The 25165-nt window shown below is 36.4% G+C and overlaps 2 protein-coding genes and 1 pseudogene across 3 annotated transcripts; 2 read left to right on the forward strand and 1 right to left on the reverse strand.

Annotated features, from left to right (window-relative positions):
* Positions 1-250: 250 nt before the first annotated feature.
* On the forward strand, positions 251-7748 carry LOC110761668 (cycloartenol synthase). Of its 2 annotated transcripts, XM_021964210.2 has the most exons (18): positions 253-750; positions 1499-1684; positions 1899-1988; positions 2263-2457; positions 2546-2630; positions 2875-3041; positions 3382-3570; positions 4209-4322; positions 4465-4587; positions 4670-4792; positions 4859-4957; positions 5129-5185; positions 5599-5645; positions 5744-5887; positions 6290-6467; positions 6678-6758; positions 7009-7092; positions 7503-7748. In XM_021964210.2, exons 1-18 carry the CDS (start codon positions 538-540, stop codon positions 7614-7616), a joined length of 2289 nt encoding a protein of 762 aa, XP_021819902.2. In that variant the 5' UTR covers positions 253-537; the 3' UTR covers positions 7617-7748. The 2 variants fall into 2 exon arrangements, with proteins under 2 accessions (XP_088106135.1, XP_021819902.2); XM_088250009.1 differs by having other exon boundaries at positions 251-750; positions 4670-4957.
* A 302-nt stretch (positions 7749-8050) lies between these two features.
* LOC110761667 (beta-amyrin synthase-like) lies at positions 8051-13669 on the reverse strand. The gene is made up of 16 exons (XM_088250010.1): positions 13262-13669; positions 12762-13055; positions 11624-11809; positions 11400-11489; positions 11083-11280; positions 10908-10992; positions 10639-10805; positions 10364-10555; positions 10167-10280; positions 9875-9994; positions 9647-9769; positions 9475-9573; positions 9259-9315; positions 8762-9130; positions 8500-8664; positions 8051-8335 (listed from the first exon to the last, which is right to left on the reverse strand). The coding sequence occupies exons 2-16, from the start codon at positions 12960-12962 to the stop codon at positions 8216-8218; spliced, it is 2286 nt and encodes a 761-aa protein (XP_088106136.1). The 5' UTR covers positions 12963-13055; positions 13262-13669; the 3' UTR covers positions 8051-8215.
* A 10118-nt stretch (positions 13670-23787) lies between these two features.
* On the forward strand, positions 23788-24832 carry LOC148295428 (uncharacterized; annotated as a pseudogene).
* Positions 24833-25165: the final 333 nt, after the last annotated feature.

The following is a 25165-nucleotide window of genomic DNA, read 5'->3' on the forward strand; positions in this document are numbered from 1 at the left end:
CAAGCCCCTTAAATAAAAATCTTTAACATCTTCAAAACTTGCCTAATTTGGAAATTTCTAAATACCTCTTTTCCTTTCAGTGCACCAAACCTTCTAAAGAATAATAATATATTATTTCTATATAAACCCACAATTATTGATGTGCTCACATGGCCAAGAAAAAGGAAAAATAAACTCTCTTTTTTTGGCTTGGTATTAAAAAATTAATTTGTTCACGTGGATTGATTGAAGTAATCTTCAACTAATAATCTCATTGGTAGCGGCCAAATCCCAAAGGAGGGAAAACCAAGCTGACCCCTCTCTTTTCAGTTTTCTCTTCTCCAATCCCAACTGGCAACTAACAAAATTTCAATGCCCAATTACAAGTTTCCTTCTTTTTGATAAGAAAACCAATTGCAAGTTGAAAAACATGAACTTTCTGCTCTTTTCTTTCTCACTGAAAATTCAATGACCAATTTCACCAATTAAAAACCAAGACCACATAAAAAAAATTCAAACTTTCTTCAGGACTGATTTTCAAGAAACAAAAAAATCTAAATGTGGAAGCTGAAGATAGGAGCAGAGACAGTTGGAGAAGGCGGTTATCAATGGCTGAAGAGTGTGAACAATCACTTGGGACGGCAAGTGTGGGAGTTCAATCCAGAGCTTGGAAGCCCAGAAGAGCTTCAACGGATTGAAGATGCCCGCAAGGCTTTCTGGGACAACCGTTTTGAGAGGCGGCACAGCTCTGACCTCCTCATGAGAATTCAGGTTACAAACACAAACTTTCTGCAAAGCCTTCCATTTCTTGAACTTTCATCTGGGTTTTTTCTCTATTTGTCAATTCATTGGTGTTTGTTTGTTGTTGGGTAAGACATTTCTCAAGAATGGATCATACTGCATATGGCTGGACAAGGGTATTTATTTATTTGTTATTTCCTGGTTTGATTTTTCCTGTATGCCAATTACATGTAAATTGTTCACAATATCACTGTGGTCTTCTGGATCATCGAACTATGTATGTACAATCACCTGAATTTGATAATGTGGTCAAATTATTCACACTGCATTCTCTGATTCCATGTGCAGGGATATGCATTGTAAGTTAGAATATTTCTTTCTTCCGGATGATCTGTATTTTCAACTGTGTCGTCATTCCTATGCTTAATTGTATGCCATCCAACATTTTGCATGCCATGGTGATATGGTCATAGAAAATTTTCGTCTTTTCTGTTTCTTGTATCTTTTGCTTTCATGTGTCGCATCTGGGAATATCTTTAATAGTTTGTTAAAGAATGGCTGCATAAACCGTGTAACCATCCTTAAAATTAGTCTCCTCAATCATGCCTAATTTGTTAATCCCCTGACAATATGAGGAAAGGAGTTTAGCGATTTCAGGACAAAGGATATAAGGTTTGAAGTTTGTGTTTTAATTTTTTAGTTACTATATTTTGCAACACTACTTTTTCCTTTTGTTTTTGTTTTTAACGAATGTTTCTTTCTTATTAATGAAATGTAGTTCGAAAAGGAGAATCAGTGTGTCACTAATCTGCCACAACTCAAAGTTAAATATGAAGAAGAGGTGACGGAAGAGGTGGTGAAAACGACCTTACGAAGAGCTATCAGTTTTTATTCAACAATCCAGGCACATGATGGTCATTGGCCTGGAGATTATGGGGGTCCAATGTTTCTGCTTCCTGGTTTGGTAAGGGAGAAACTAGTAAACACTCTGTTTCCATCAATATTTGTATCAAAACACAGCAAATCTATATATCATGGCTGAATATGAGAAAGAAATTTTACATTCCAAAAGATGGTTGCATATTTGTTTTTGAACTGCATGGCCATTCTCATATTAATGGTCCAATTGGTAATAGTTGGGTAACTAAGTATTACTTACCAATTGCAATTTGCAACAGGTCATTACACTTTCAATTACTGGAGCTCTAAATGCTGTGTTGTCAAAAGAGCATCAACATGAAATGTGCAGATATCTCTATAATCATCAGGCAAGAATGGTTTCTCATGAAGTTAATGCTTTTTAAGAAAGCTTATTTGCACATAGAATTCCAGGTTACTTTCTCCCTGTATGATAATAAGATGACAAACTGATATGACTCGTATTCGTTCTGCTTTTCTTAAAGGAAAATATTAACATTTTATCAAACTCAGTGAATTGCTTATAAGTTATACAGTTTGTTTTTATACCAGTAATGTCATTACATCCTCGTCTTAACTAATATTGAATTAATGAAGAGAAGAACTGATGAATTGTTTTTGCAGAATAAAGATGGGGGATGGGGTCTACATATTGAGGGGCCAAGTACCATGTTTGGTACTGCACTAAATTATGTGACTTTGAGGTTGTTTGGTGAAGGTGCCGATGATGGAGAAGGGGCAATGGAATTAGCACGAAAATGGATATTAGACCATGGTGGCGTGACTAAAATTACTTCATGGGGGAAAATGTGGCTTTCAGTATGAACTCAATGCTTATATTGTTGGATTGTGCCAAATACGTAGTCCGTTGGAAATATTAGTTGACATGCATCTTTGATGGTGATAGGTACTTGGGACATATGAATGGTCCGGGAATAATCCACTGCCGCCAGAAGTATGGCTATGTCCTTACTCTCTCCCATTTCATCCAGGTCTCTCATCATTGTTGTTACATTTGACATTGATGCTATAGGTTCACTCTAGGCAGGATAACAAGAAATTCAAGTCTCCTTTCATTAACAAATCTTGATCAAGAAAATGAATATGCTTTCTTTCCATTATGATTAATAAGTGAGGTCCCATTAGCATTATTAGGGAACATACATTTGTGCATTTTGTTAACTGTGTAACTTTTACTCTTCATTGGTTATGAATTTGCGAAATTTCCACTTATAGGAAGAATGTGGTGTCATTGTCGAATGGTGTATTTGCCCATGTCATATTTGTATGGGAAGAGGTTTGTTGGACCTATCACACCCACAATCCGGTCATTGAGGAAGGAGCTTTATGGAGTCCCCTATCATGAAGTTGATTGGAATCAAGCTCGCAATCTATGTGCAAAGGTTGGTAAGAGACATCTGCCATTTTGAATATGTCCTTCTTCCTCCAGCTCCCTGCATAAAGAATTCCATGTCTTTGAGTTTAATTGTACACTTCCGCTTTCCATAATTTAGGCACAGGTGAAATATATGATAGCTCTTTGTGCAAGTACATATATGATTAATTGGTAGATTGTTTTCCTTTAACTCCTTGAATACAAATACAACACATGTGCACTGCATCTATTTATATAGGTGTATGCATATTTTCATCTAATTGTAGTTGTACAGGTAATCTATTTATAACAATTTATATGCAAATGTTCTTTTGATGCTTACATGGGATGCTTGATACAATTGTTAGGAAGATCTGTACTACCCACACCCAATGGTTCAGGATATTTTGTGGGCATCTCTTCACTATGTATATGAACCTGTTTTCACACGCTGGCCTGCAAAGAAATTGAGGGAGAATGCTTTGCAGACTGTAATGCAGCATATTCATTATGAAGATGAAAATACTCGGTATATATGCATAGGGCCTGTTAACAAGGTATGCATATCATCAAGTACTTTTTGGTTTATATGTAGTAGTGAGCAGTGTATGTAGAAATTATTGGTGTACATTAATGTGTGTGAGATCTTGTACAACTGACAGCAAGCACATTTTTGAGGAATAGAACAATATGATTCAAAGAGTTATATTTGAAAGAACATAAAATAAGTCATACTCACGGATGTGGTCACTAACCCGTTACATTGTATAGAAAGTTTCCACTCTAGAACATAAGAAGTCCGGGGAAAATGAAAGAAAAGAAACTTTTTGCTAGTTATACGCCTTTTCTTTGAATTTTTTCTAACCTACTAGTAACCTTCTATTGGAATTGTTTGCTTGACTTTTTGTCATTATTCCATGGCTGCCAACAAGTCTCACACATCCATCGGTTACGAATTAATGAGTCATTCAAAAAATCTTCCAACACATTTCAAATATCTAACAATTAATTTACAAGTTGGATTAGTAATTGACTATCCTAAACATCTGTCATCATCTGCCAATAGATCTCATACATCTATGGACATGGTTGCCAATGGAACTGCGCAACTGACACTTTTCTTTAGTTCACTGATTCACTTAGATGCAATGAGTAGTTGTGTGGCTCTTGATTTTCTATATCCCAAACCATGCAGGTGTTAAATATGCTTTGCTGTTGGGCAGAGGATCCAAACTCAGACGCGTTCAAGTTGCATCTTCCGAGAATCCCGGATTATTTGTGGGTTGCTGAGGATGGCATGAAAATGCAGGTTCAGTAATAGCATTCAATTGTTTCTCCCCATCTCTTCCCCCACTCCCTCTTTCTCACCTGAAGCAATCTCAATTTTGGTCCTGTATCATTAAAGTTACTTTGTAAATATGCTGTTAATTGTTTTTTTTCTTTTGCTGCAGGGCTACAATGGAAGTCAATCATGGGATACTTCTTTTGCAGTTCAAGCGATCATATCAACTAACCTTGCTGAAGAATTTGGACCTACTTTAAGAAAAGCACATGAATACATAAAAGATTCGCAGGTTCTTGGGGGCTTAAAATCATACTGTATCACTTAAAAATTATGCTAATTATCCTTGCTTGACTAGTACCTTGCTTTTGAAGGTCTTAGAAGATTGTCCTGGAGATCTGAATTTTTGGTATCGTCACATTTCAAAAGGTGCTTGGCCTTTCTCAACAGCAGATCATGGATGGCCCATCTCTGACTGCACAGCAGAAGGACTGAAGGTAGCTTGGACACTCAATTTTTCACATACATACATTTCTTTTAGTAATATTTATTTCTTTGTGCAGGCTGTCTTATTACTATCAAAACTTCCAACAGGAACAGTTGGCGAATCATTGGATATGAAGCAATTATATGATGCCGTAAATGTTATGCTTTCCTTACAGGTAATGATTGGCTATATGGGAGTTGGAATCTGACACAGGACATATTGATGGAAATTATAAATTAGGCAGCTCGTGTCTTAATATTTTGACAGAATGTTTACATATTCCTGCATTTTGGTTTTAGGAGTACTTTATCAATTCCCTAATCTTTTGATTTTGGAAGTACTGCAGAATGAGGATGGTGGTTTTGCGACTTATGAATTAACCAGATCATACCAGTGGTTGGAGGTATGAATCATTTATGCTCCTTTTCTTTTCCTTCTTTTCCCTTTTTTATTTTATGATATAGACCGTATGAGTATTCTCTGTAGAGGTATGCTTTCAATGGCAAACCCATTGTCTAACAAGTTTTGTGAATATGCTGCCAAGTCTCCTCATGTTTTTTACCATTATGTACTTTGAGCCCTTGAACGCTATTTTGTAACAGGTTCTTTTATATTCATGGTCATTGTGGAATCTTATTATTTTTGTAGACTGGTGATGAGGTTGGATTGCGTTTAACTGTCTATTGGGTTTCAGCCTATGCCATGTTATTCTGTTTGCATTATGCCGAAACTTTTGTGTTCAAGTGTCGATATACTGTTATATTGATGATGGTTGGATTAGATCTGTATGATTTGTTAAATCTATCTTATTTTCAGCTAATCAACCCTGCCGAAACTTTTGGTGACATTGTTATTGATTATCCGTAAGATTTCTGCACACATCATTTTGAATGTTGTTCATACATTTAGTCCTGTATTGTGGAAAATGACTGATGTCATCTTGACTGGAGCGGCAATGCAGATATGTGGAATGCACCTCGGCAGCAATTCAAGCACTTACAATGTTCAGAAAATTATATCCTGGACATAGGAGGGAAGAAATAGAAAGCTGTATTGCTCGTGCTGCAAAGTTCATTGAAAAGATACAAGCAACAGATGGCTCTTGGTTTGTTTTGAAACTCAATATAATATTCATTCATACATGTACCTGTTTCACTGCACAGTCTGGATGTGTGCCGGTGGATATTGTTGGTTGTATGTGTTCTTTGTGCAGTCCAAGCGATCCACAAAGTCAACACAATCAATGGCTTGTGGTGATCTATGACATCTGCGTCAGACCACAATTGAAAAGACACACATGCACACAAATTTTTCGTGTTTAAACAACACTGCACATTCAAACGTAATTCCATCTCATCAATGATCTTGATCAACTGGTTGACAACATAACATGTTAAACTGTCCAGTCAGACAGAATCTGTCACCTCTCTCTCTGACAATGAACAACAAAAGAACATAATGATTATGAGATTAGTTGCACCAATTTACTTTGGAGTTTTTATAATAGGTACGGTTCCTGGGGAGTATGCTTCACCTATGCTGGGTGGTTTGGGATAAAGGGGTTGGCTGCTGCTGGAAGGACATATAAAGACTGCTCTAGTATCCGTAAAGCATGTGATTTTTTGTTATCCAAAGAGCTTCCTTCAGGTGGATGGGGAGAAAGCTATCTGTCATGTCAGAACAAGGTTCAATGGTTCCTCAAATTTGAAATATCCTTGTCATTTCTAGGCCCAGAGCTTACTTCATTCTTTCAATTATGAAAAATTCCTATCATGTTGACGGCATGTGATTTGGCCCTTTTCTTAATTTTTGGTTTTCACTCACATACACATTTGACAAAATGTATGATCTAAGTTAGTCTTACATGATTCTAATGCCGACTATCTCTATGCCAGGTGTATACAAATCTCAAAGACAATAGGCCACATATAGTCCATACTGCATGGGCTATGTTGGCCCTCATTGGTGCTGGACAGGTACATTGATATCAACTCGTATTCTTTCTTTTTCTTTTTCTTTTGTAATGTGGGGGGCATTTTCGTACTAACACTATTGGAGAGGGGGGAAGGATGGAAAGTGGGAAAAGAGGAGGGAAAGAAAGCTGGGTGTATTCTAAAACTGCAGCAACATAGTTTTTGGGTGCTTTTATGAATAACTATATGAACTACTACTAAATGTTACTGACTTTTGTACCCGTATGTTTTGTTATTTTCTCTTGTTTGAAAGGCTAAGAGAGACCCAACTCCATTGCACCGTGCAGCTAGAGTACTTATAAACTCTCAAATGGAAAATGGAGATTTTCCTCAAAAGGTAAATCTAGCCACTTTCTCCACAATTTATTCACGTAAAAAAACTTTATGTTCTCTTGCTTGACTGTGCAATTGAACTATGTCCTGAGAATCTACAACTACAAAAGAACATGCAACTCTATGGTCAAAGAAATACATTTGCTTTGGTTTGATTGTACATGCTAACTGTAATTTTACTCAACACCTTTAGTCTTGGATACCTGCCACACATTTGTGTTCCAGTGGAACACACTCCCTGACCATCCCATATGATATGCAACAGTCACTTCCTCCCACAGAGTACTGTCAGTAAACTTGAAAAATAACCTGAAAGGAGTCACCTCTGCGCTAAGTGATTCCAAAAATAAATCAACTGTGATTACCAATTACCACTGGTACATGAACTCAGTAATTCTTTCACTTCGCTTACAGGAGATCATGGGAGTCTTCAACAAGAACTGTATGATCAGCTATTCAGCCTACCGAAACATTTTTCCCATTTGGGCCCTTGGAGAATATCGTTGTCAGGTATTGGAGGCCCTCTGAATGATGTTCAATGCATAGTACTCCATAAAATGAATTGTTTTTCATCAACCTTTATGAGAGCTCCTTGAACTCAGCTCAAATCAATGTACTTCATAAATTAATGTTTATCAATTTACAACATGTCTTTGATCACATGAGTTTTCATTATGCATTAGTTGTAACAATTCTGGACATCAACAAGGGTCTTCTGCAGCAAAGCAGTGTCCAAATAAACAGGGGTTTGTGGCCCCAAAGTAGAGTCGTTTTAGGAAGTTATCAAGGGTTGTGAACCTTCTTCCTTTTCAAATTGATCATTTTAGGAACATCTGACACGGTATTTTTGCCCGTTAATGTTGTAATCGTAGTCATCACCTAAGAAAAGCATAATTAACATATGACACAAATAGAAATTTTATTTTGTTTTATAATTTGAACAGGAAATTCAATCTCATTGAATTGTAAATAGGTAACCTAACTTCCTCGTAGATTTATTGACACATTGCTTATACACAGTTATTCTCACTAGGCATCAAGCTGAACCTCATAAAAAAAAAAATTTCAACAGGCTATTATATGTTTCATCCTTTAAGTTGGATGAGCTACACAATACAGCAAGTAACTTAGGCTTTGGAAGGCAATGGGACCTGCTTGCGGTACTCTGCAAGAGCCCACAGAGGGTAGATATTTCTATAAGTTGCATAATGTAGCATGCAGTTCTTCTGGAATACTCCAGTGATTTCCTGCCATAATTCAATGATTAGTGGTTAGATTAAGCGTATTCCAACATGGTATGTTATTTTGTATTTGATCTTTCTCAATCATCAAGATTATAATGCAAGTCAACAAGATTGCAATGCAAGTCATCAAGATTACAATGAAAGTCATGTTGTGCTAAGAAATATACCTGTTGGGGAAAATCACCATTTTCCATTTGAGAATTGATAATCAACTTCGCCGCACGATGAAGAGGTGCAGGGTCTCTGTGTGCCTGTCCAGCATGAATCAGACCCATCATAGCCCATGCAGTGTGTACTAAATTTGATCGGTTTCCTTCGAGCGGAACGTACTCCTGTATCACCCACCACAGAGACATATATTATAATGTAAGACAATGGGATTGTTTAAGAAACTTGAAGCTTAAAAATATAGCACCTCCCACATTTTACCTTCTTGGGACATGAAAGGTAGCTCTCTCCCCAACCACCATTCTCTCTCTGTGTTTTGAGTAGAAAGTTAACCCCTTTGCGCATGGCTAAACAATTATTGAAAGTCTTGCCCGCAGCTGCTAACCCTCCAAGGGCAAACCAGGAACCATATGTGAAGCAAACTCCCCAATTTCCATACCACGAACCATCTGGCATTTGTATGTTTTCAAGGTACTCTGTAGCATTGGTAATGAAATGATCAATCTCTTTCTTCCTGTGCCCAGGGTACAACTTCTTAAACAGAACCAAAGCCTGAATTGCAGATGAAGTGCATTCAACATATTCATGCTCAACCACAATGTCCTCGAAGAATTCAGTGGGATTAAACATCTAGAGGAAGTAAAAAAGAATTCAGTGTTATTCAACACATCTGCTAATGGATTTTTCAAGAAAATTAACTTCTTACACATCTGACATATTTGCACAAGAACATGACTCCAATTTGTTAAAATTCTTACTTCTAACCAGTCTGCAGCTCCTGCTGGTTCCCAGGCTGCTAAACCACCATTTTTACTCTGCAATGAGTTGTAAAATAAGGCTTTTTTATTTATGAGTTGAGTACATAGACATAAAAGACACAATTTGCTTACTGCAGGGAAACCACATGCTACTCAAACTCATATTTATGACTAGAGGTGCAAGATAAGAGTACTTGAAGACACATTAGTTGTCACCTGTAGGGAAAGTAGGACGTTGATAGAATCATATAATCGCTCAGGTTCCATTTTTTCACCAATTATCTCAGGTCGCATCATCGAGAACAGCAGGCAACACTGTAGAGGGGGGTATTGTGAGAAACATGGAGATAATAAACAGGGTGGATATCTAAATTGAAGTGTTCGTTACCTTTAAACCCTCTGCAGTGCAATCAGAAACTTGCCATCCATGGTCTTGATCAGAGAAAGTCCATGATCCTTTGGAAATATGGCGGTACATGCTTTTGAAGTCACCAGATGGATTGTCCTTGACCTGTCCAGTTAGGGTGCAAGGGATTCATTAGTCTGAACAAATTAATGGTTACACATTCACATTTAAAAAAAATGATAATTGAGTTGACTGATGTTAAAAATGAACCTGAGATTTCTTGATGAAGTCATGTCCTCTAGCGAGCGTAGGTCCAATTTCATCAGTGAGATTGCTAGCAAGCAAAGCTTGAATGGCAAAACCAGTATCCCATTGTTGGCTGCCAAAACTCTGCATATAGTTGTGTTACACTTTGAATTAATGACCAAAGGAGCAAAACTTTGTCTCAAAATTAAATGCATACAACTATATAGTGAAGAGTAAATGTTTGAAAATTCAAAATCACAGTAAAGTTCACTGTATGGTGTTTAACTGCTACTGTTTAAACAAAATGTGCACTAACTTGCATCTTCATCCCATCTTCAGCAACCCATAAATAATCTGGGATTCTGGCAAGATGATTCTTAAAATAGTCCCCATTTGGATCTTCAGCCCAACAAGCAAGCATGCATAACACCTGTTCAAGTAAGGCAAAATTTGTAAATAACATGAGAACCTCAAAACTATTAGCATCCTTCATTGATTCTGTAATCGCATTACCTTTTCAACACATCCAATTGTAATATATCTGCTGTTCTCATCTTCATAATGAATATGCTTCATTGTTACTTGAAGAGCTTTTTCTCTGATCAACTTGTTAAACGGCCAGCGATTAAGAAGAGGCTCTGTACATATGTAGAGACTATCCCACATGATGTCCTGTATCCAAGGGTGAGGGTAGTAGATATCCTCCTGCAATCAAATTACTGTAATCAGGTTCTGTAATTGAACAAGAATCATATACTGATTAACTAGTTTAATTAAGTTAAACTCACTTTTGCGCAGAGATGGCGCACTCCCTTCCAATTAATTTCATCGTAAGGTTGAGCATATAGTTCTTCCCTTAACTGCAGAATGAGAGGTGTGATTGGGCCAACAAACCTCTTCCCATATAAATATGACATAGGCATGTAAACCATCCTACAATAGCACCACATTTTTGCTGCATTTTCAAGATAAAAGAGGTTAAAAATTAAGACTTCTAACTAAATCACAAGGACACTCCTGGAGTTTGCGGAATTCTTCAATCAGCAGCTGTGCTAACCTGGGTGCATAGGAAGAAATGAAGGCAGCATCCAAAACTCCGGTGGCATTGGGTTGCTTCCACACCACTCAAACACACCAAGTATCTACAACAAAAGCAACATACTCATATTAATTGAAGCCTAATAAATGCAACTAGTACTCATATTTTTTCCATTCAACAAGGCCATACGTACCGAAAGCCAAGTCTTTCCCCAAGAGGGCATGTGCGTGACACTACCATGATCAAGAATCCATTTCCTTGCTCTGGCACAAGCATTGTCCTGGCCTCCATCAGGTCCTTCTCCGAGAATGCGCATACAAATGTAGCTCAGGGCTGTGCCGAACATGGTGCTATGGCCTTCAATATGTAATCCCCAACCACCATCTTGATTCTGAAAGTACATTACCATTCTTTATATACTAGTATAACACAAAATATGCCCAAGGAGTGGAAATTGAATTTAAAATTTGATCCCATTTGTGTGAACAAATATACCAAATGAGTATGTACCTGATGATAGTATATGTAACGCAGAATTTCTTTGCGATGCTCTGCTGGGAATACAGTATTAAGATGCCCTGTAATGTATGTACACATGACCTGCAAAAAAAAAAAAGGAATTAAAAAGAGAAAATTAGTAAAAAGCTCCAAAACATTCATATTTTAGTAAAAATCTAACTAAAAGCTCTAAAATATAACTGTAATTATAAGGGAATTAGAAATTATTTACTCACCAAAGGAGGAAGGAAAAACAATGGGCCAGCATTTTCAGCAGGCCAATGGCCATCACTTGCCTGCAAGGCTGAAAAGAAGTGAACAGATCTTCTCAGTGAGGCTGTTGCTTTTTCATATGTAATTTCCTCGCCATCCTCGACCTTTACTGGGGGAATTGTCTGCTTGAAGTTCTTCTCTTTTAGGAACTACAGTTTAGTGAACAGATGAGAGGATTAGGATTGGTATTAAAGAAAAAGTAAGTTAATGCTGATTACAGTGGGGGTACTAAGGTTTTGGAGGCCTAGGAGAACCACCAAAATGTGACTTTCTACCCTTTATGTATATTTATGTGATTTTTTTTGGATAAGTAGAAAAATATTATATGAACTCAAAGTCACAATTGCAACCTAAAAAGAAACAAACAAAATGTAATTCACATTAAAACTTTATAAAATACATCAAAACATCACTTGTCTTCCATTTTTCGATGCAAAAAATATCAATTAACTTTACATAATCAAGTTTTACTACCGTGTCTTTTTCAATATAAAATATAAAGCAATAGTCTTGAGGGTTTTTACCTTCTTATTCTTCCTCCAAGAGCGCTTCCTCTTGCAGTACATATATTCAACTAGATTAACTTATTAAACTTTTTAAATTTTTTTAAAAATAATAATAATGGGTCCTTTATTGAGTTTCCTTTTTAAATTTTAGTGTAGATAATTGGGCTTTTTTAAAAACAATACTTGGGCTTAATATAATATCAATATGGTAAAAAATTAACATACATATGTATATATAGTGGCTTATAAAAATCGAGGGCCCTCCCAATTTGGAGTCCCTAGACAACCGCCTTGCCCGCCTATCCTCTGGGTGATTATAGAACAAACTTATGAGTGCTAATTAAAAACAAGAAAAAAGAATTCAAAAGTTGACAGGTTTAAAGCTAACTATTTGTCTAGTTGTATTTTTCTTTATTTCTTTATTTTACTTTTTCTTATAAGATATGATATCAAGTTTGAAACCCCTTTCAAGATTTTTTATAATAATTTAATAATAAAAACCAAGACAAACATACACACACTCATGTTCTCTTGCTAAACTTAAGTCCAAGAAGAGAACATTACCAAGTAGTAACGAAATTAAGTGGATAAATACCTGCATACGCCATAGGAGGTCACCGCTAGGCTTGACCTGATAGCGATTATTGAAAAAATTAAGACGAGCTTCTTCCACCTCGGCTCGCTCTTCGGGAGTTCCTGCCTCGGCATCAAACTCAAATGTCTGCCTCCCCACAAAGTCGTTTGTGCTGTAGATGTAAGGGTCATTCCCTCCATCTGCAACCTTAAGCTTCCACATTCTTCAAATATCTCTTTCTTATTATATATATATCAAGCTATATATAGCCACCAACTGCTGTTCTACCTTGATATATATCTTCTCAGTAAGAACCTGTTTCATGCATATGCAATGTATAAGTCACAAGTAATACACCATAAAGATGTGATAAGTAGCTTGGTGAATATATATATACATAGGATCCCCTGGCTTTCCATATTTTGTGAATGTCTCAATTGTTGTATATATAGTGTGTACGGATATTTGAGAGAGAGAGAGAGAGAGAGAGAGAGAGAGAGAGAGAGAGAGAAACCCCGTACGTGCAGTTTGCAGTTTGCAAAGAAGCTGCTGCAGAAACCGTATTGTAGAGTTTGGTTATATAGCTAAGAATGAAAGAGAGGTGGGGTTGGGCTCATATATATATGTGTGTGTACAGTTTATGTTGTATATGTATGGTTAATACACGCAGAGAGAGAGAGAGAGCCCTAGTGCAGTTTGCAAAGAAGATTGAATTTGGTTATAACGAGATGAAATGCAGGAGAACTTTATAGACAAAACAAACAATATGAGGTATACATTACATGCCATGTGATGTTATTGTTTTTGGTCTTCTAGTAATTAAGCTGATGAGCTATACGTCATTTTTTTCAATGACGTCGGCATTTACCCATCGTTGCTATTGCCGCGGCCAAGCCACCACAGATCCCTTAATTGCGTGTATGGCTTGATTTGATAAACACAAGTGGTCATTAAACTAGAATGGGAGGAGATTTCTTATATACACTACCAAGGTGTTATGTGTTGGTGCAGGTGGCTCAATACAAGCCACGATGTGTAAGGCTCATATTTAAAAATACAAATAATAATCTACAGTTGAAATATAGGTGGTACTCTCGTTTGCAATGATACTTTTTTAATTTAAAAGCTCACCTAGAGACATCGAACAATATCGATGGTTTGTACAAGTAGTGAACTCCTAACTAACTTATAATAAGGTGAATAAGAATGAAAGCCAAATATAATCAATATTTATTCAAAAACACATTTTAGCATGACATATTATACAAAAACTCATATAAAGTTTATTTGGGGAGAAAAATCCAAAATTAACCACTTGTCATTTTCTAATTGGTTCTTAATGTGTTAAAATTTTATAAGAACCAATTAGACATTATGTCATGTTAAAATGAGTTTATTTGAGAGAGATATATATATATATATATGTGTGTGTGGTTAATACGCACGCACAAAGAGAGAGAGAGAGAGAGAGAGAGAGAGAGAGAGTGCAGTAACAATAGAGACAATATGAGGTGTATATGCCACGTTATGTTATTGTTTTTGGTCTTTTGGTAATTAAGCTGATTAGGTATACGTCATTTTACCCATCGTTGCCATTTGGGGCCATTGACTCCTAACAAGGACAGACAGACGCGGTGTGGCCTAAAAGTGCCGCCACGGACAAGCCTCCACAGATCCCTTATTTACGTGTATGGCTTGATTTGATAAACTGCTGATCTTGATCTCTCAATTTTTTAAAAATATTTAATACAAGTGATAGTTAAACTACAATAGGAGGGCGTTTTTCATACATACTACCAAGATGTCTTGTGTTGGTGTAGATAGCTCGATACAAGCTATTCTGTGTAAGTCTCGTATACGTGAATACAATAATAATCTACAGTTGAAATATAGGTGGTCCACTCCTAGAAGCAAGATGTCTTGTGTTAGTGTAGATGGCTTGATACAAGCTATGCTGTGTAAGTCTCATATATATGAATACAATAATAATCTACAGTTGAAATATAGGTATTCCACTTCTAGAAGGATCGAATTATAAGTGGTCCAATCCTGAATCGAATAAAATTGGGTCACTAAACTTTAAACTCTTAATTCCTAACTAACTTATAATAATTGGATTATATGTGTGGGGACATGAAAGCTGAATTTCTTTTTCCAATAAACGCTTTGAATTTCTCCTCGCCATGGGTCTGGGGCCTTTGACTGATTGGGGATAGATGGTAGAGTCCATTTCCTACCAACCAAACCACTTCGGATTTTCCAAAACAGTAGCAATAAAGTTAATGTGGGCATGCACAAATATTAGCCAAAGCAAAAACAAGTCTTACCACTCAATATTCCTACCCACCAAAGTCCAAGTCAGTGAGCCTACAAATATATATTAACTAATTCAAAATAATTCATTCAAGAGCAACAATAAACGGTGGGGATGGCCCGTTTGGTATGGTTCCATGGATCGCCTCCCCCAAATTTAATAATATCTTTGCTTCTGTCATTTCAACTACAACACGACAATGGTTCACATTAATATGAAAAGGCTTTACAATGATTTTCGGCTTTGTATTAAAGTTTCCGATAAATTTTTGCATGTTCCGGTACCATCTAATATGCATAGAACATGTAATTTGGATTCTCCAACTTACTACACTGCGTTTTTAAAATTTTTAAAAAAAAATTTCACGACAAAAATCTCGAAGTGAGTATTAAAAGTTAAAGTAAAATGAAACAAATCTTAATCTTTTGAAGCATATTAATCGGAACGATGCAACTTAATTTGCTTCTAGAAAATGAACAAATTTATTTAAATTTAACTCAATGCAGACATAAAGGGCAAGAAAATCAATAATGAAAAATTTAAAATATATTTATGATACGATTCCCTTCCCTCGCTGCTGTGACCTTTGCAAAGGTCTAGCTTGGTTCATATATACAATCTCGTTGTTGGTTCATTATTCATACACACTTTTGTTGCTATCTTTTAAAAATTTCCCCTAGTAGCTAAGGTGGACAACAGTAGTTGAAACAGAAATTAATTATGTATTGTTATGTGAACTTATTTTATCGTCATTTCTGAAGCCAGAGTTTTAAAATATGTGAAAATTGTTAACGAGGTCTAGCTCCAGAGTTTAAACATATGGCCTTATTTTGCAGATCAGTGATATCAAATTTGAACCGTTATGATAATTTAGTAGTGTGTGTGAGAAAACTCTGAGATGGGTGAGGGCTAATGCGAAGCGGCCACATTCTAGGTATGCAATGTCCAAAATCAATGTCAACACTCAACTACGACCAGACTTTGAGTTGGGTGTTTGTATTATGCCTTTTGTTTTTATATTATGATTCAATTAACTCAACCCGAAACGACGTTATTTTGAGTATAAGCAAGATACAAGTACAAGTTTCAACCACCAAAGACAAGTACACTACTCATTTTTCGTCAAGGCTGCTGTGGCTTTCTAATGAAGTTTGAAGTTGACCAAAATTTCATTTTTACCTCATTTAAGTACAATCCAACAAAAGCCATATTAAATTGGAAATTATAACTCAATCCCATTGTCTCATTCCTCAAGCTAGATAGAGCTCTGCATATTAAGCAATTTTTGAAACTTGTTTGAGCAATGAACAAAACCAAGACTCAGTTGAGGGACAAAACCAAGTTTACAAACTATTCCATTGTTTTCTTTCTCAAATCTGCTTCTCCTATAATGAACAAGTTAATCTGCCTTGAAGAACTTTAGGGCCCATATTTCATGACATTAATTTTGAATTAAGCTATTAACAAGTATTGGGGTGCTAGATCCTCTCTCATTGGATTGTACACAAGTAATCTCTTTGGATTTGACAAGAAATTCAATCTCATTGGATTGTCCACAAGTAATCGTAATTCCTCAAATTTGAATATCCTAAACCCTAAACCCTAAGTAATCGTAATTCCTCAAATTTGAATATCCTTTCGTCGTCTTTTCTAGGCCCAAAGCTTACTTCATTCTTTTTTTTTTTCTTTTTTATGAACTACGGGGCAAGACAAAAACTAACAAAAACTACAATTGAGTGGGTTAAAGCCGCTATTGGCTTTGGCAAGAAACCTGATAGAGTACTTGTCTTCTTGGCTTGGGAACCTCCTACAATTGGTCAAGTTAAGCTGAATGTGGATGGTTCTAGAAGGGCTGCCACTAATATTATTGGAGCAGGAGGTGTTATCCGTGACTCCTCAGGTGACTGGATTGCCGGGTTTGCTGTGATTTTGGGCCAAGGTCATATCCTGGAGGTTGAGGTTTGGGGCCTATATTTTGGTCTAAAGCTTGCTGTTGAGAAAGGTGTCACTAACCTTGCTATTGAAATGGATGCTGCTGTTGCTGTCTCACTTGTTCAACAAATCAATTCATTGCAATGCCATCCTCTTGCTGCTTTGGTGCATAGTTGTTGTGATCTCATGAGACAAATTGGAAATTGTCACATTGTCCACATTTACAGGGAAAAGAATTGTGTTGCGGATTGTTTGGCAAATTGGAGTTATAATCTGGATTTGGGAATTTGCTTCTTTGATGAGGCTCCTGTCTGGGTTAGCTATTTGTTGATGGATGACTTACTTGGTCTTGCTAGGCCTCGACTAATGTGCGGGGATTAGTTGTTTTATGGGGGTTTCCCTTATTTCAACAAAAAAACAAAAAACAAAAAACTACACTCAACCAGAGCCCACAAGTTTACTATTCCCCTAAAATGGCAGGTGTACTATATCTTGAAAGTATTGATGCCCTTGTACGTTGGATCAAGCTGAATAAAGAGCTCACTTTGGGCCTGAGGAATGGGCCTTGGAATAATCCTTGTACCTTGATGAATAGGCATGCCACTATTGGTACTTGGCTAAGATCAATAAAAAGATGTGTAACTAATATGTTGTTTGAAATGTTTAAAATTGACGCTCAATTTCTTAACATCTAATCAAGCCATTGTGCTACAAGTGAGGAACTGGCTTTGATTAGTTTTTTTTAATGCCTTGTATGATTAAGAACTTCAATATTCTACTTTGTATGATGATAAGACAAAGTCTAATACAACAGTATACAAATCGGGTTACACTGCCAGATATGACCTTTACACTGTTGACGTTGCCCAATTTGAGCTTTAAGATATAAGAAAGAGTAAATAGCCTTGTATTGAGATTAAAACGGGCTATATTACAACTTGGAACTAAATATCTCTCTATTCAGTTCAAGATACAAAGAGTTGATGATAACTAAAAAACTTATAAGACTAATTCTATAAACTAGGAATCATACCAAGTGATGACAGAGCAATAAACAAAAGAAATCTCAAGAGTGGTCAACTGGAAATCTTAAAATGAAGAGAGTGTAATTTGAATTCAACGAGATTAGGTATTGATCAAGTTTGAATGTTGATCTCGTTTTAAATGTGAGAGAGATTGTCTATGTCCCATGCGTTTCCAAATTGGTAGTATATATAATTCTCTTGGTATTTGTATATGCACGTGTGGTGATAAGATGGCTGAATCTGCTATCAATCCTTCTTTTACGGGTGAGCTGGTGAACTCGAATGCCTTGATTCTTAAGTTGACGGTGAGAACTGGCCTTAGTCCGGTCTTTTATCTACAAGTTAGTTCAGTAGGCCTTTAGGCCCCGTTTGGTGGGCTGGACTGGATTGGTTAGGATTGGATTTTGAGTATTGGACTGGTTTGGCTTGGATTGAGTTGGACTTTAATAAGTTGTTTGGTACATTAGGTTGGGCTAGACTGCATTGGACTAAAGTCCAGTCCGTTGTTTGGTACAAGTATGGATTGGACTACATTAACTTCAAACAAAATTTATTTTAATGTTTATTAAAATTATTTAATATCAGAAATAATTAAATTTAATATATAAAAAAACATGCACATAAAATTAAAAGGCAAAAGACCATTTTCTTTAGTGGTGAAGGGGCAATTCAGTCAACAAATTTTTATTTTCTTTAAAAATAATTTTAAAACAATAAAATCAAATATATATAAAAATAAAAAATAAAAGCTAACCCCCTCCCCTCCCAACCCCACCCCTGAACCGTCACCCCAACCCAGCCATCCCCATCCCCAGTCAACCTCCCTCTCTACACATCCCTATCCCCAGCAAACAATAACCACTTTCATAGAATATGCATACCGACCCAGCCCATGAATAGTAACCTCATAAAGATTCATGGTCCCAACCTTTTAAATTGAAACAGTAACCTCCACATAACCACCATTAATCCCGATTCCAACCACCACTTAAACAGTACAAAGAAAACCCAGCCACCACTGCAACATAAACAAGAAAACCCAAGGGTAGAGTTGACGCCGGCGCCATTTCAGGTTATGTGAAAGTGACGGTGGTGGTTTGAAGAAGCAGAGAAAAAAAAATTATAAAAAACGAAAAAAAGAATCAAAATATAAAAACCAGAGAAAGAAGAAGAAGCATAAATGGTGGGTTGGGTTCACCGGAGGAGAAGGGGGGATGAGGTTAGTTGGGTCTAGGGATGGCGGTGGTGATGCTGGGTTTGGAGGTGGGGTGGGTGATGGGAAGAAGAGAAGAGCAAACGTTGCTTTAAGCAGCGAATGGGGGAGGCGGAGGCTTCCAAACCCATGGTTTCTCTTGGGTTTATAATACCCCCATTTGCTGGATTGGTATCCCAAGCCAAATATGAAGCCCAACCAGTCCAAGAGTGCATTTAGACCCACCAAACAACGGATAGGATTTTAGTCCATTTTAATTACAAAAGTCTGGTCCAGTCCAGCCCACCAAACAGGGCCTTAACGTTCAAATTGCATTTAATGCGGTTGCTTAGTCCTTGGTTTACCACCTAAAATCCCCCCCAATTGTTAAGATCAGACGAAATCCTTTGGGTAAAGTGTATTTACCTGAGTAAACCCATTTAGACTGTGGGTAAAAGTACTAAGTAAAAGATCAAACAAGTTTGGGCTGCAGCCATTAGGTCCATGACTTGGCCAAATTCAAAAGTTATCTCTTTCTTAGCTTGGATAGAAACCCTAACTTTTTGGCCCAAAGCTCATTAAAACACAACTGATTCTTAGCCACAATTTTTTCACTATGGGCATGTTTACGTATCAGTAATGGGTATGGGAGAAAAGGGAATGATTTCCATTCCTGACTTCCCCTGCATTTACTTGCAATCAGGAATGAAAAAATAAGTGGGTCCCTATTCGGTTCATTTTTACACATGATTTATCATGTTATTCACCTAATATTTTGAGTTAGTTCTTGACATTTTATAGCTTTTTACTTCCTTTTTGTGTTTTCATAAGTTTTACCTTGGTTAGAATGAAAATGAGCTAAAAGTGCATTATTGGTTATAAATTCTGATTTTATTCATTTTCGTAGGTCAACTTCTTGGCTTTAGATCAGCATGCTCTGGTGCTCGGAAGAGGTGAAGATCTTCATGAAACTTGTTCCAATGGATGTTATCTACAACATATCCAAATTTGAGCTCCATTGGACAAGTATAGCCTATCCAACTGATCCTACATGTTACAGTAGCTCTAGAGATTTGTCTTGCTCCAGTTTTTACCTCCATAAGTGTCATCTTGATTATTCTTGTTGCCATAACACTTGGTAACAAGAAATTACTTTGGTTGAGATATATTTTCTGAAACAAAGAGCATCTTGGTGAAGACAAGAACAAAAGAACCCATCATGGCAAGGAGACAAGGCAAAAGGCTTTGGCAAAAGAATGAGTTTTATATTAAAAGTGAGAGCTGGAAAGCGAGGTGAAGGATGGGCAAGGGAGCAAAGAAGGAGGCAGCCATTGGAATTTGAATTCTATTCTATCATTCTACAATTTTGTAGAGATTTTTGGGAGCTTAGAGCTAGGGAGCTCAAGGAGGAAGACAAGGGCAACAAAGCAAGGAGTGGAAGAGATTTCCACCATTGAAGACCTTGAGCTCCCATTTTCACAAAATTTGTAAACTCTTTCTAGTTTTATTTTGAGTTTGTATTTAAAATAAGTATGAGGAACTAAACTCCATAGCTAGGGCTTAGGTTGAAGCCCTAAACATGATTACTCTATTGTTTTGATGCTTGAGTGTATGAATTTCTAGATTTTGTTGATGAATTTCAATTCACTAAAATAATCTATCCTTGATGTATGTTCTTCTTTGATTGATCACCTTTGAAAGCATGCTTCTTGAGCTTGTTGGGATTGTGTCTATCTTCATATTTTCCTAGGCAACAAATGGATGGAGTAAGAACCATCCATGTGAATTGGTTTCTTGAATGCCTAATGTAAACACCATGCTATTAGGATTCTTGTGATGTTCATATTCTCTTTTAACTTAATGGATTTTCCTTGTAATTGAATCGAAGTACGAACCATACCTAGGTTCGGTTATGGGGAGGGCACGAGTATTGTAGCACGAACCCTGCACTCTACTTATTTTAGAGCGAATCATGCATCTTGAGCCACTAAACCCGGTCTTGATTGCGAACATCTTCATCAACATGTTTAAAGTTCATCATTTGAGTATTCACGAACTTGAGTAGGATTGTTTAGGGTGGATTCCGAAACCCTAGTGTTTGTTACTTTGTACTTTCACACATTGATAACTCATCTCTGCCATTCTTATTTAAATTTAAGTTTCATTTACTTTCATGCATTAGAATTAGGTCACTTGAACCAAATCAAACCCCCCCCCCCCCCCCCAAAATTGTGTTTGTGTGTTTACATTGTTTTGAAATGTGATGTGTTTTTGTCATCGCTTTTTGTCTATGTTTGTACTTGGTTTTGGATTTTTATCCAAGTTGTGTTCTTTGTTTTTGTGTGCTGAATTTAACCGTATAAAGAACGTGAAATTTGGACATACGGTTGGAAAGTTATAGGTTAAAACCTAAACAGAGGTCGGAACTGCAAAAACAGGGAAAGCGACCGGTCGTCACCATTAACCGACCGGTCGCCATCCAATCTGCCAAAAAAAGACCGATCATCACTGTTCATGCACTATTCACAGGTGATAAATAGGTGATACAGTGGTGATAAAAGGGTGATAGAAAGTGCTGTTTGTGTTTTTCTTTGGTTTCTTGTTTTGTTTCTTTTCCTTTACCTTTCTTTACTCATTTTTAGTTTCCAATTTGCATTTGTGCATGTGTGGTGTGTTAAATTAGTGTTCTTTACGTACTCAAATTAGAACTTATAGGAAGCCGACAATTCTTCGTGGGATCGACCTCGTACTTACATAATCTATACCTCAATAGATTCGTGCACTTGCGGGTATTTTTAATTGGTTGTTTGCACATTAATTTGTGTTTAGTTAACAAATACAACAGCCCTACCTCAAAATCCGTAATCACATCCCTTCAAAACTAGGTATCAGATCAACTAGGGGGAGTAGTCGATACAATTCTCATTCCTGTCCCTTAATAACTTCCAAAAATACCCTTACCACTTTACCATAATTCCAAAACACCCCAAACCCTAAAAAAAATAAAAAATCACGCAAAGAAGTTCCAAGACGCTCCAACTTCTTTTTCACATTAGCATTGCAGACATAGCCTACTAGAAGCAGCAGCAACGCCTTGTGCTATGTAAGTCATTCTATCTATCTATCTATCTATCTATCTTCTTCTTCTTCTTCTATCTTTTGTCTTCACATTCATCGCACAACAAAGTACAGTCATGGATAAAGAAATTGATGACATTGTCATAGTTGACCATGTTGGTAGTATATGAATGAAGTTTGATAGTAGAATATCACGATGGTGTGAATTTCAGAATTTATTTCCATTGGGTTTGGAAAATCTTGTAGCTGGTGCAGAAAATAAACCGAATTATTGTTCCTTGTATTTCTAATTCATATTTTGCCCATGTTCCTTGTATTTCTAATTCATATGGTGTTGATTTGTGTTGAGAAAACAAACATAGTTTGTCTACCCTATCTATCAATCTTATTAATCTTTATTTGTACCATACATAGTTTGTAACTGAAAGCCTGTTTTTCAGTTTGGCACTCTATCTTTCACAAAGGCTTGTAGTGTGCCTGCTTTTGATAATTTGAGTGAATCATATATGCAAGATCAGAGTAGTTCTCTAGTGCGGATATCCGTACTTTCTTATTGTCTAGACTTGTTTGTTTTTCTGCATTCTGCTACTCATCCTATGTTGACCAGAATGGAAACCATGCATTGCTAATACAACAGTCTGGAAAAAGATCCCTAACTACCTGGATGAGGTGTTCTATGTTAATGTGTGGGCAGTTCTGCAGAAAGTTTGATTGGTGGCATATATAGAACACTTGGAGGCTTCTTATGTGCTTTAAGGTCTTTTTTGAAGAAAGAAAGTTACACAAAACAACATAGCAATGGCCTCCTTGCATTTGAATAAATGAATTCATTTTGACCAACATCATAATGCAAAAACAAACAAAAAACAAACAATCTGTGACCAACAGCAGCATAAGAATTTTTCCACATATGTGAAACTATTTTTCATATCACATATATATTTGTGCATGTGCATATATACGTAGACTTGCACACCATCATAAGAATCGCGTCACAAAATTTAATTTTACTAGATCAGGACAAACTGTTAGTAAATATTTTCATGAGTGCTTGAAAGCATGATTCGATGCCAAAAGGATTTCTGGAAATCACCTGAACCTATACCTGAGAACTCAACAGACTATAGGTGGAAGTGATTTAAGGTATGCACTATTTATAGCTATGAAATTATTCAAAACAAAAATACTTATTTTATTTTAAGAACCTTATCAATAATTTTTTATATTTTGATATGGAACTGTTCAGAAGCATTAGATGGAACCTATATTAGAGTGAAGGTACTAGAACGAGAGAAACCAAAGTACAGAACAAGGAAAGGTGTAATAGCAACGAATGTTTTGGGAGTTTGCTCTCAAGACTTGTTGTTTATATATGTTTTGGCTGGATGGGAGGGTCCTGCATATGATAGTCGTGTCCTTAAAGATGCTCTGACTATGAGAAATAGACTAAAAGTCTCTAATGGTAATATTATAAAACCAATATTTTAATTTAGTGCATTTTCCGTTATGCATAAAAATGGATACTAGAATAAATTAGAAACTATGCTAGAAGTTAAACTTCCGAATTCTGGGTTGAAGGCATCATCCCATATTGAATTAAGGGTGAAGACTTTGAAGGGAAAATATGGTGCTTTAGCTGATGCATTATCTCAAAGTGGTTTTGGGTGGAATGAAGAGGAGATGATGTTGACATGTGAGAAAAGTGTATTTGATGTGTGGGCGAAAGTAAATCTATGCATATCCTATCGAATTAAAAAAGTACTTATGTTATGCTATGTCTTTAATATTTATTTAAGAATACTAATGCATATATATATATATATATATATATATATATATATATATATATATATTGTAATTATAGAACAAAAAGGATGCAAGTGGTTTGTATGGCAAGTCGTTTCCACATTACTATGCACTTGGAGAGATATACGGAAAAGATCGTGCTATTGGAACAAATGCTGGAAATGTTGATGATGATGAAGAAGATGTTAGGCGAGATGATGCAAGTGTTCATCAAAATAGAAGTGTGGGTGATGACTTTATTAAGGAGATGTTTTCTAATCCTGATGGTGGGTCACAATATGGGGGTTCAGAATATGGGGGATCTTAATTTGAGGATGTTGAGGATTTGGAAGTTGATGAGACAACCTTTACACAACCAAATCCCCAACCCTCAAATGCCCAACAATGTGCCCAACAGAAGAGACCTGCACAAGATGTAGCAAGTGGTCCAAATCATCCTCGTAGGAAGGTAAATGATTTGGATGATATGTCTAACAAATTTGGACTTATGGCTGAAGCTGTAGCAGGAATGTCACCTTAGCTTGGAGGCTTGGTTAATGTTCTTTCAACAGAGAAGGATCCTGTTGATATGCAATCTAAACTTGGTAGTGACCTGAGGAAAATAGAATTCCTATCTTCTTTGTAAGTATATCGTATCACCAACGTTTTAGCCAAAGAGCACGATTTGCTAAAGGTCTTCTTTACCATGACTAATGGAGAAAAAAAAGATTACGTATTTAATCTTATGGAGCATGGCTTACAGTGATTATGATTGATGAGTAATGGGTGAATGACTTTTGTGGAGATTATATATATATATATATATATATATATATATATATATATATATTTATTTTGGTAGTATGAAGATTATGCAGGTTATTATTATTTGATTGTTACTAGTTACGTAGATGAAAGATATATATTTATTGGAGTTTATTTTTTCGTTTGAAATTGGCTTTGGACAAAGGTGTTATTAACATTATCATTGAGTTGGGCTCTTGTTGTTCATCTTCTTAAGCATATTGATTCCTGATGTTTACACCGCCTTACTGGTTTGCTACAGGATTAGTTTGGTCTCCTTAGCCAATTTGAGAAT

This window comes from Prunus avium, chromosome 3, assembly GCF_965620075.1.
Source record: "Prunus avium chromosome 3, drPruAviu1.hap1.1, whole genome shotgun sequence".
Taxonomy (NCBI): domain Eukaryota; kingdom Viridiplantae; phylum Streptophyta; class Magnoliopsida; order Rosales; family Rosaceae; genus Prunus; species Prunus avium.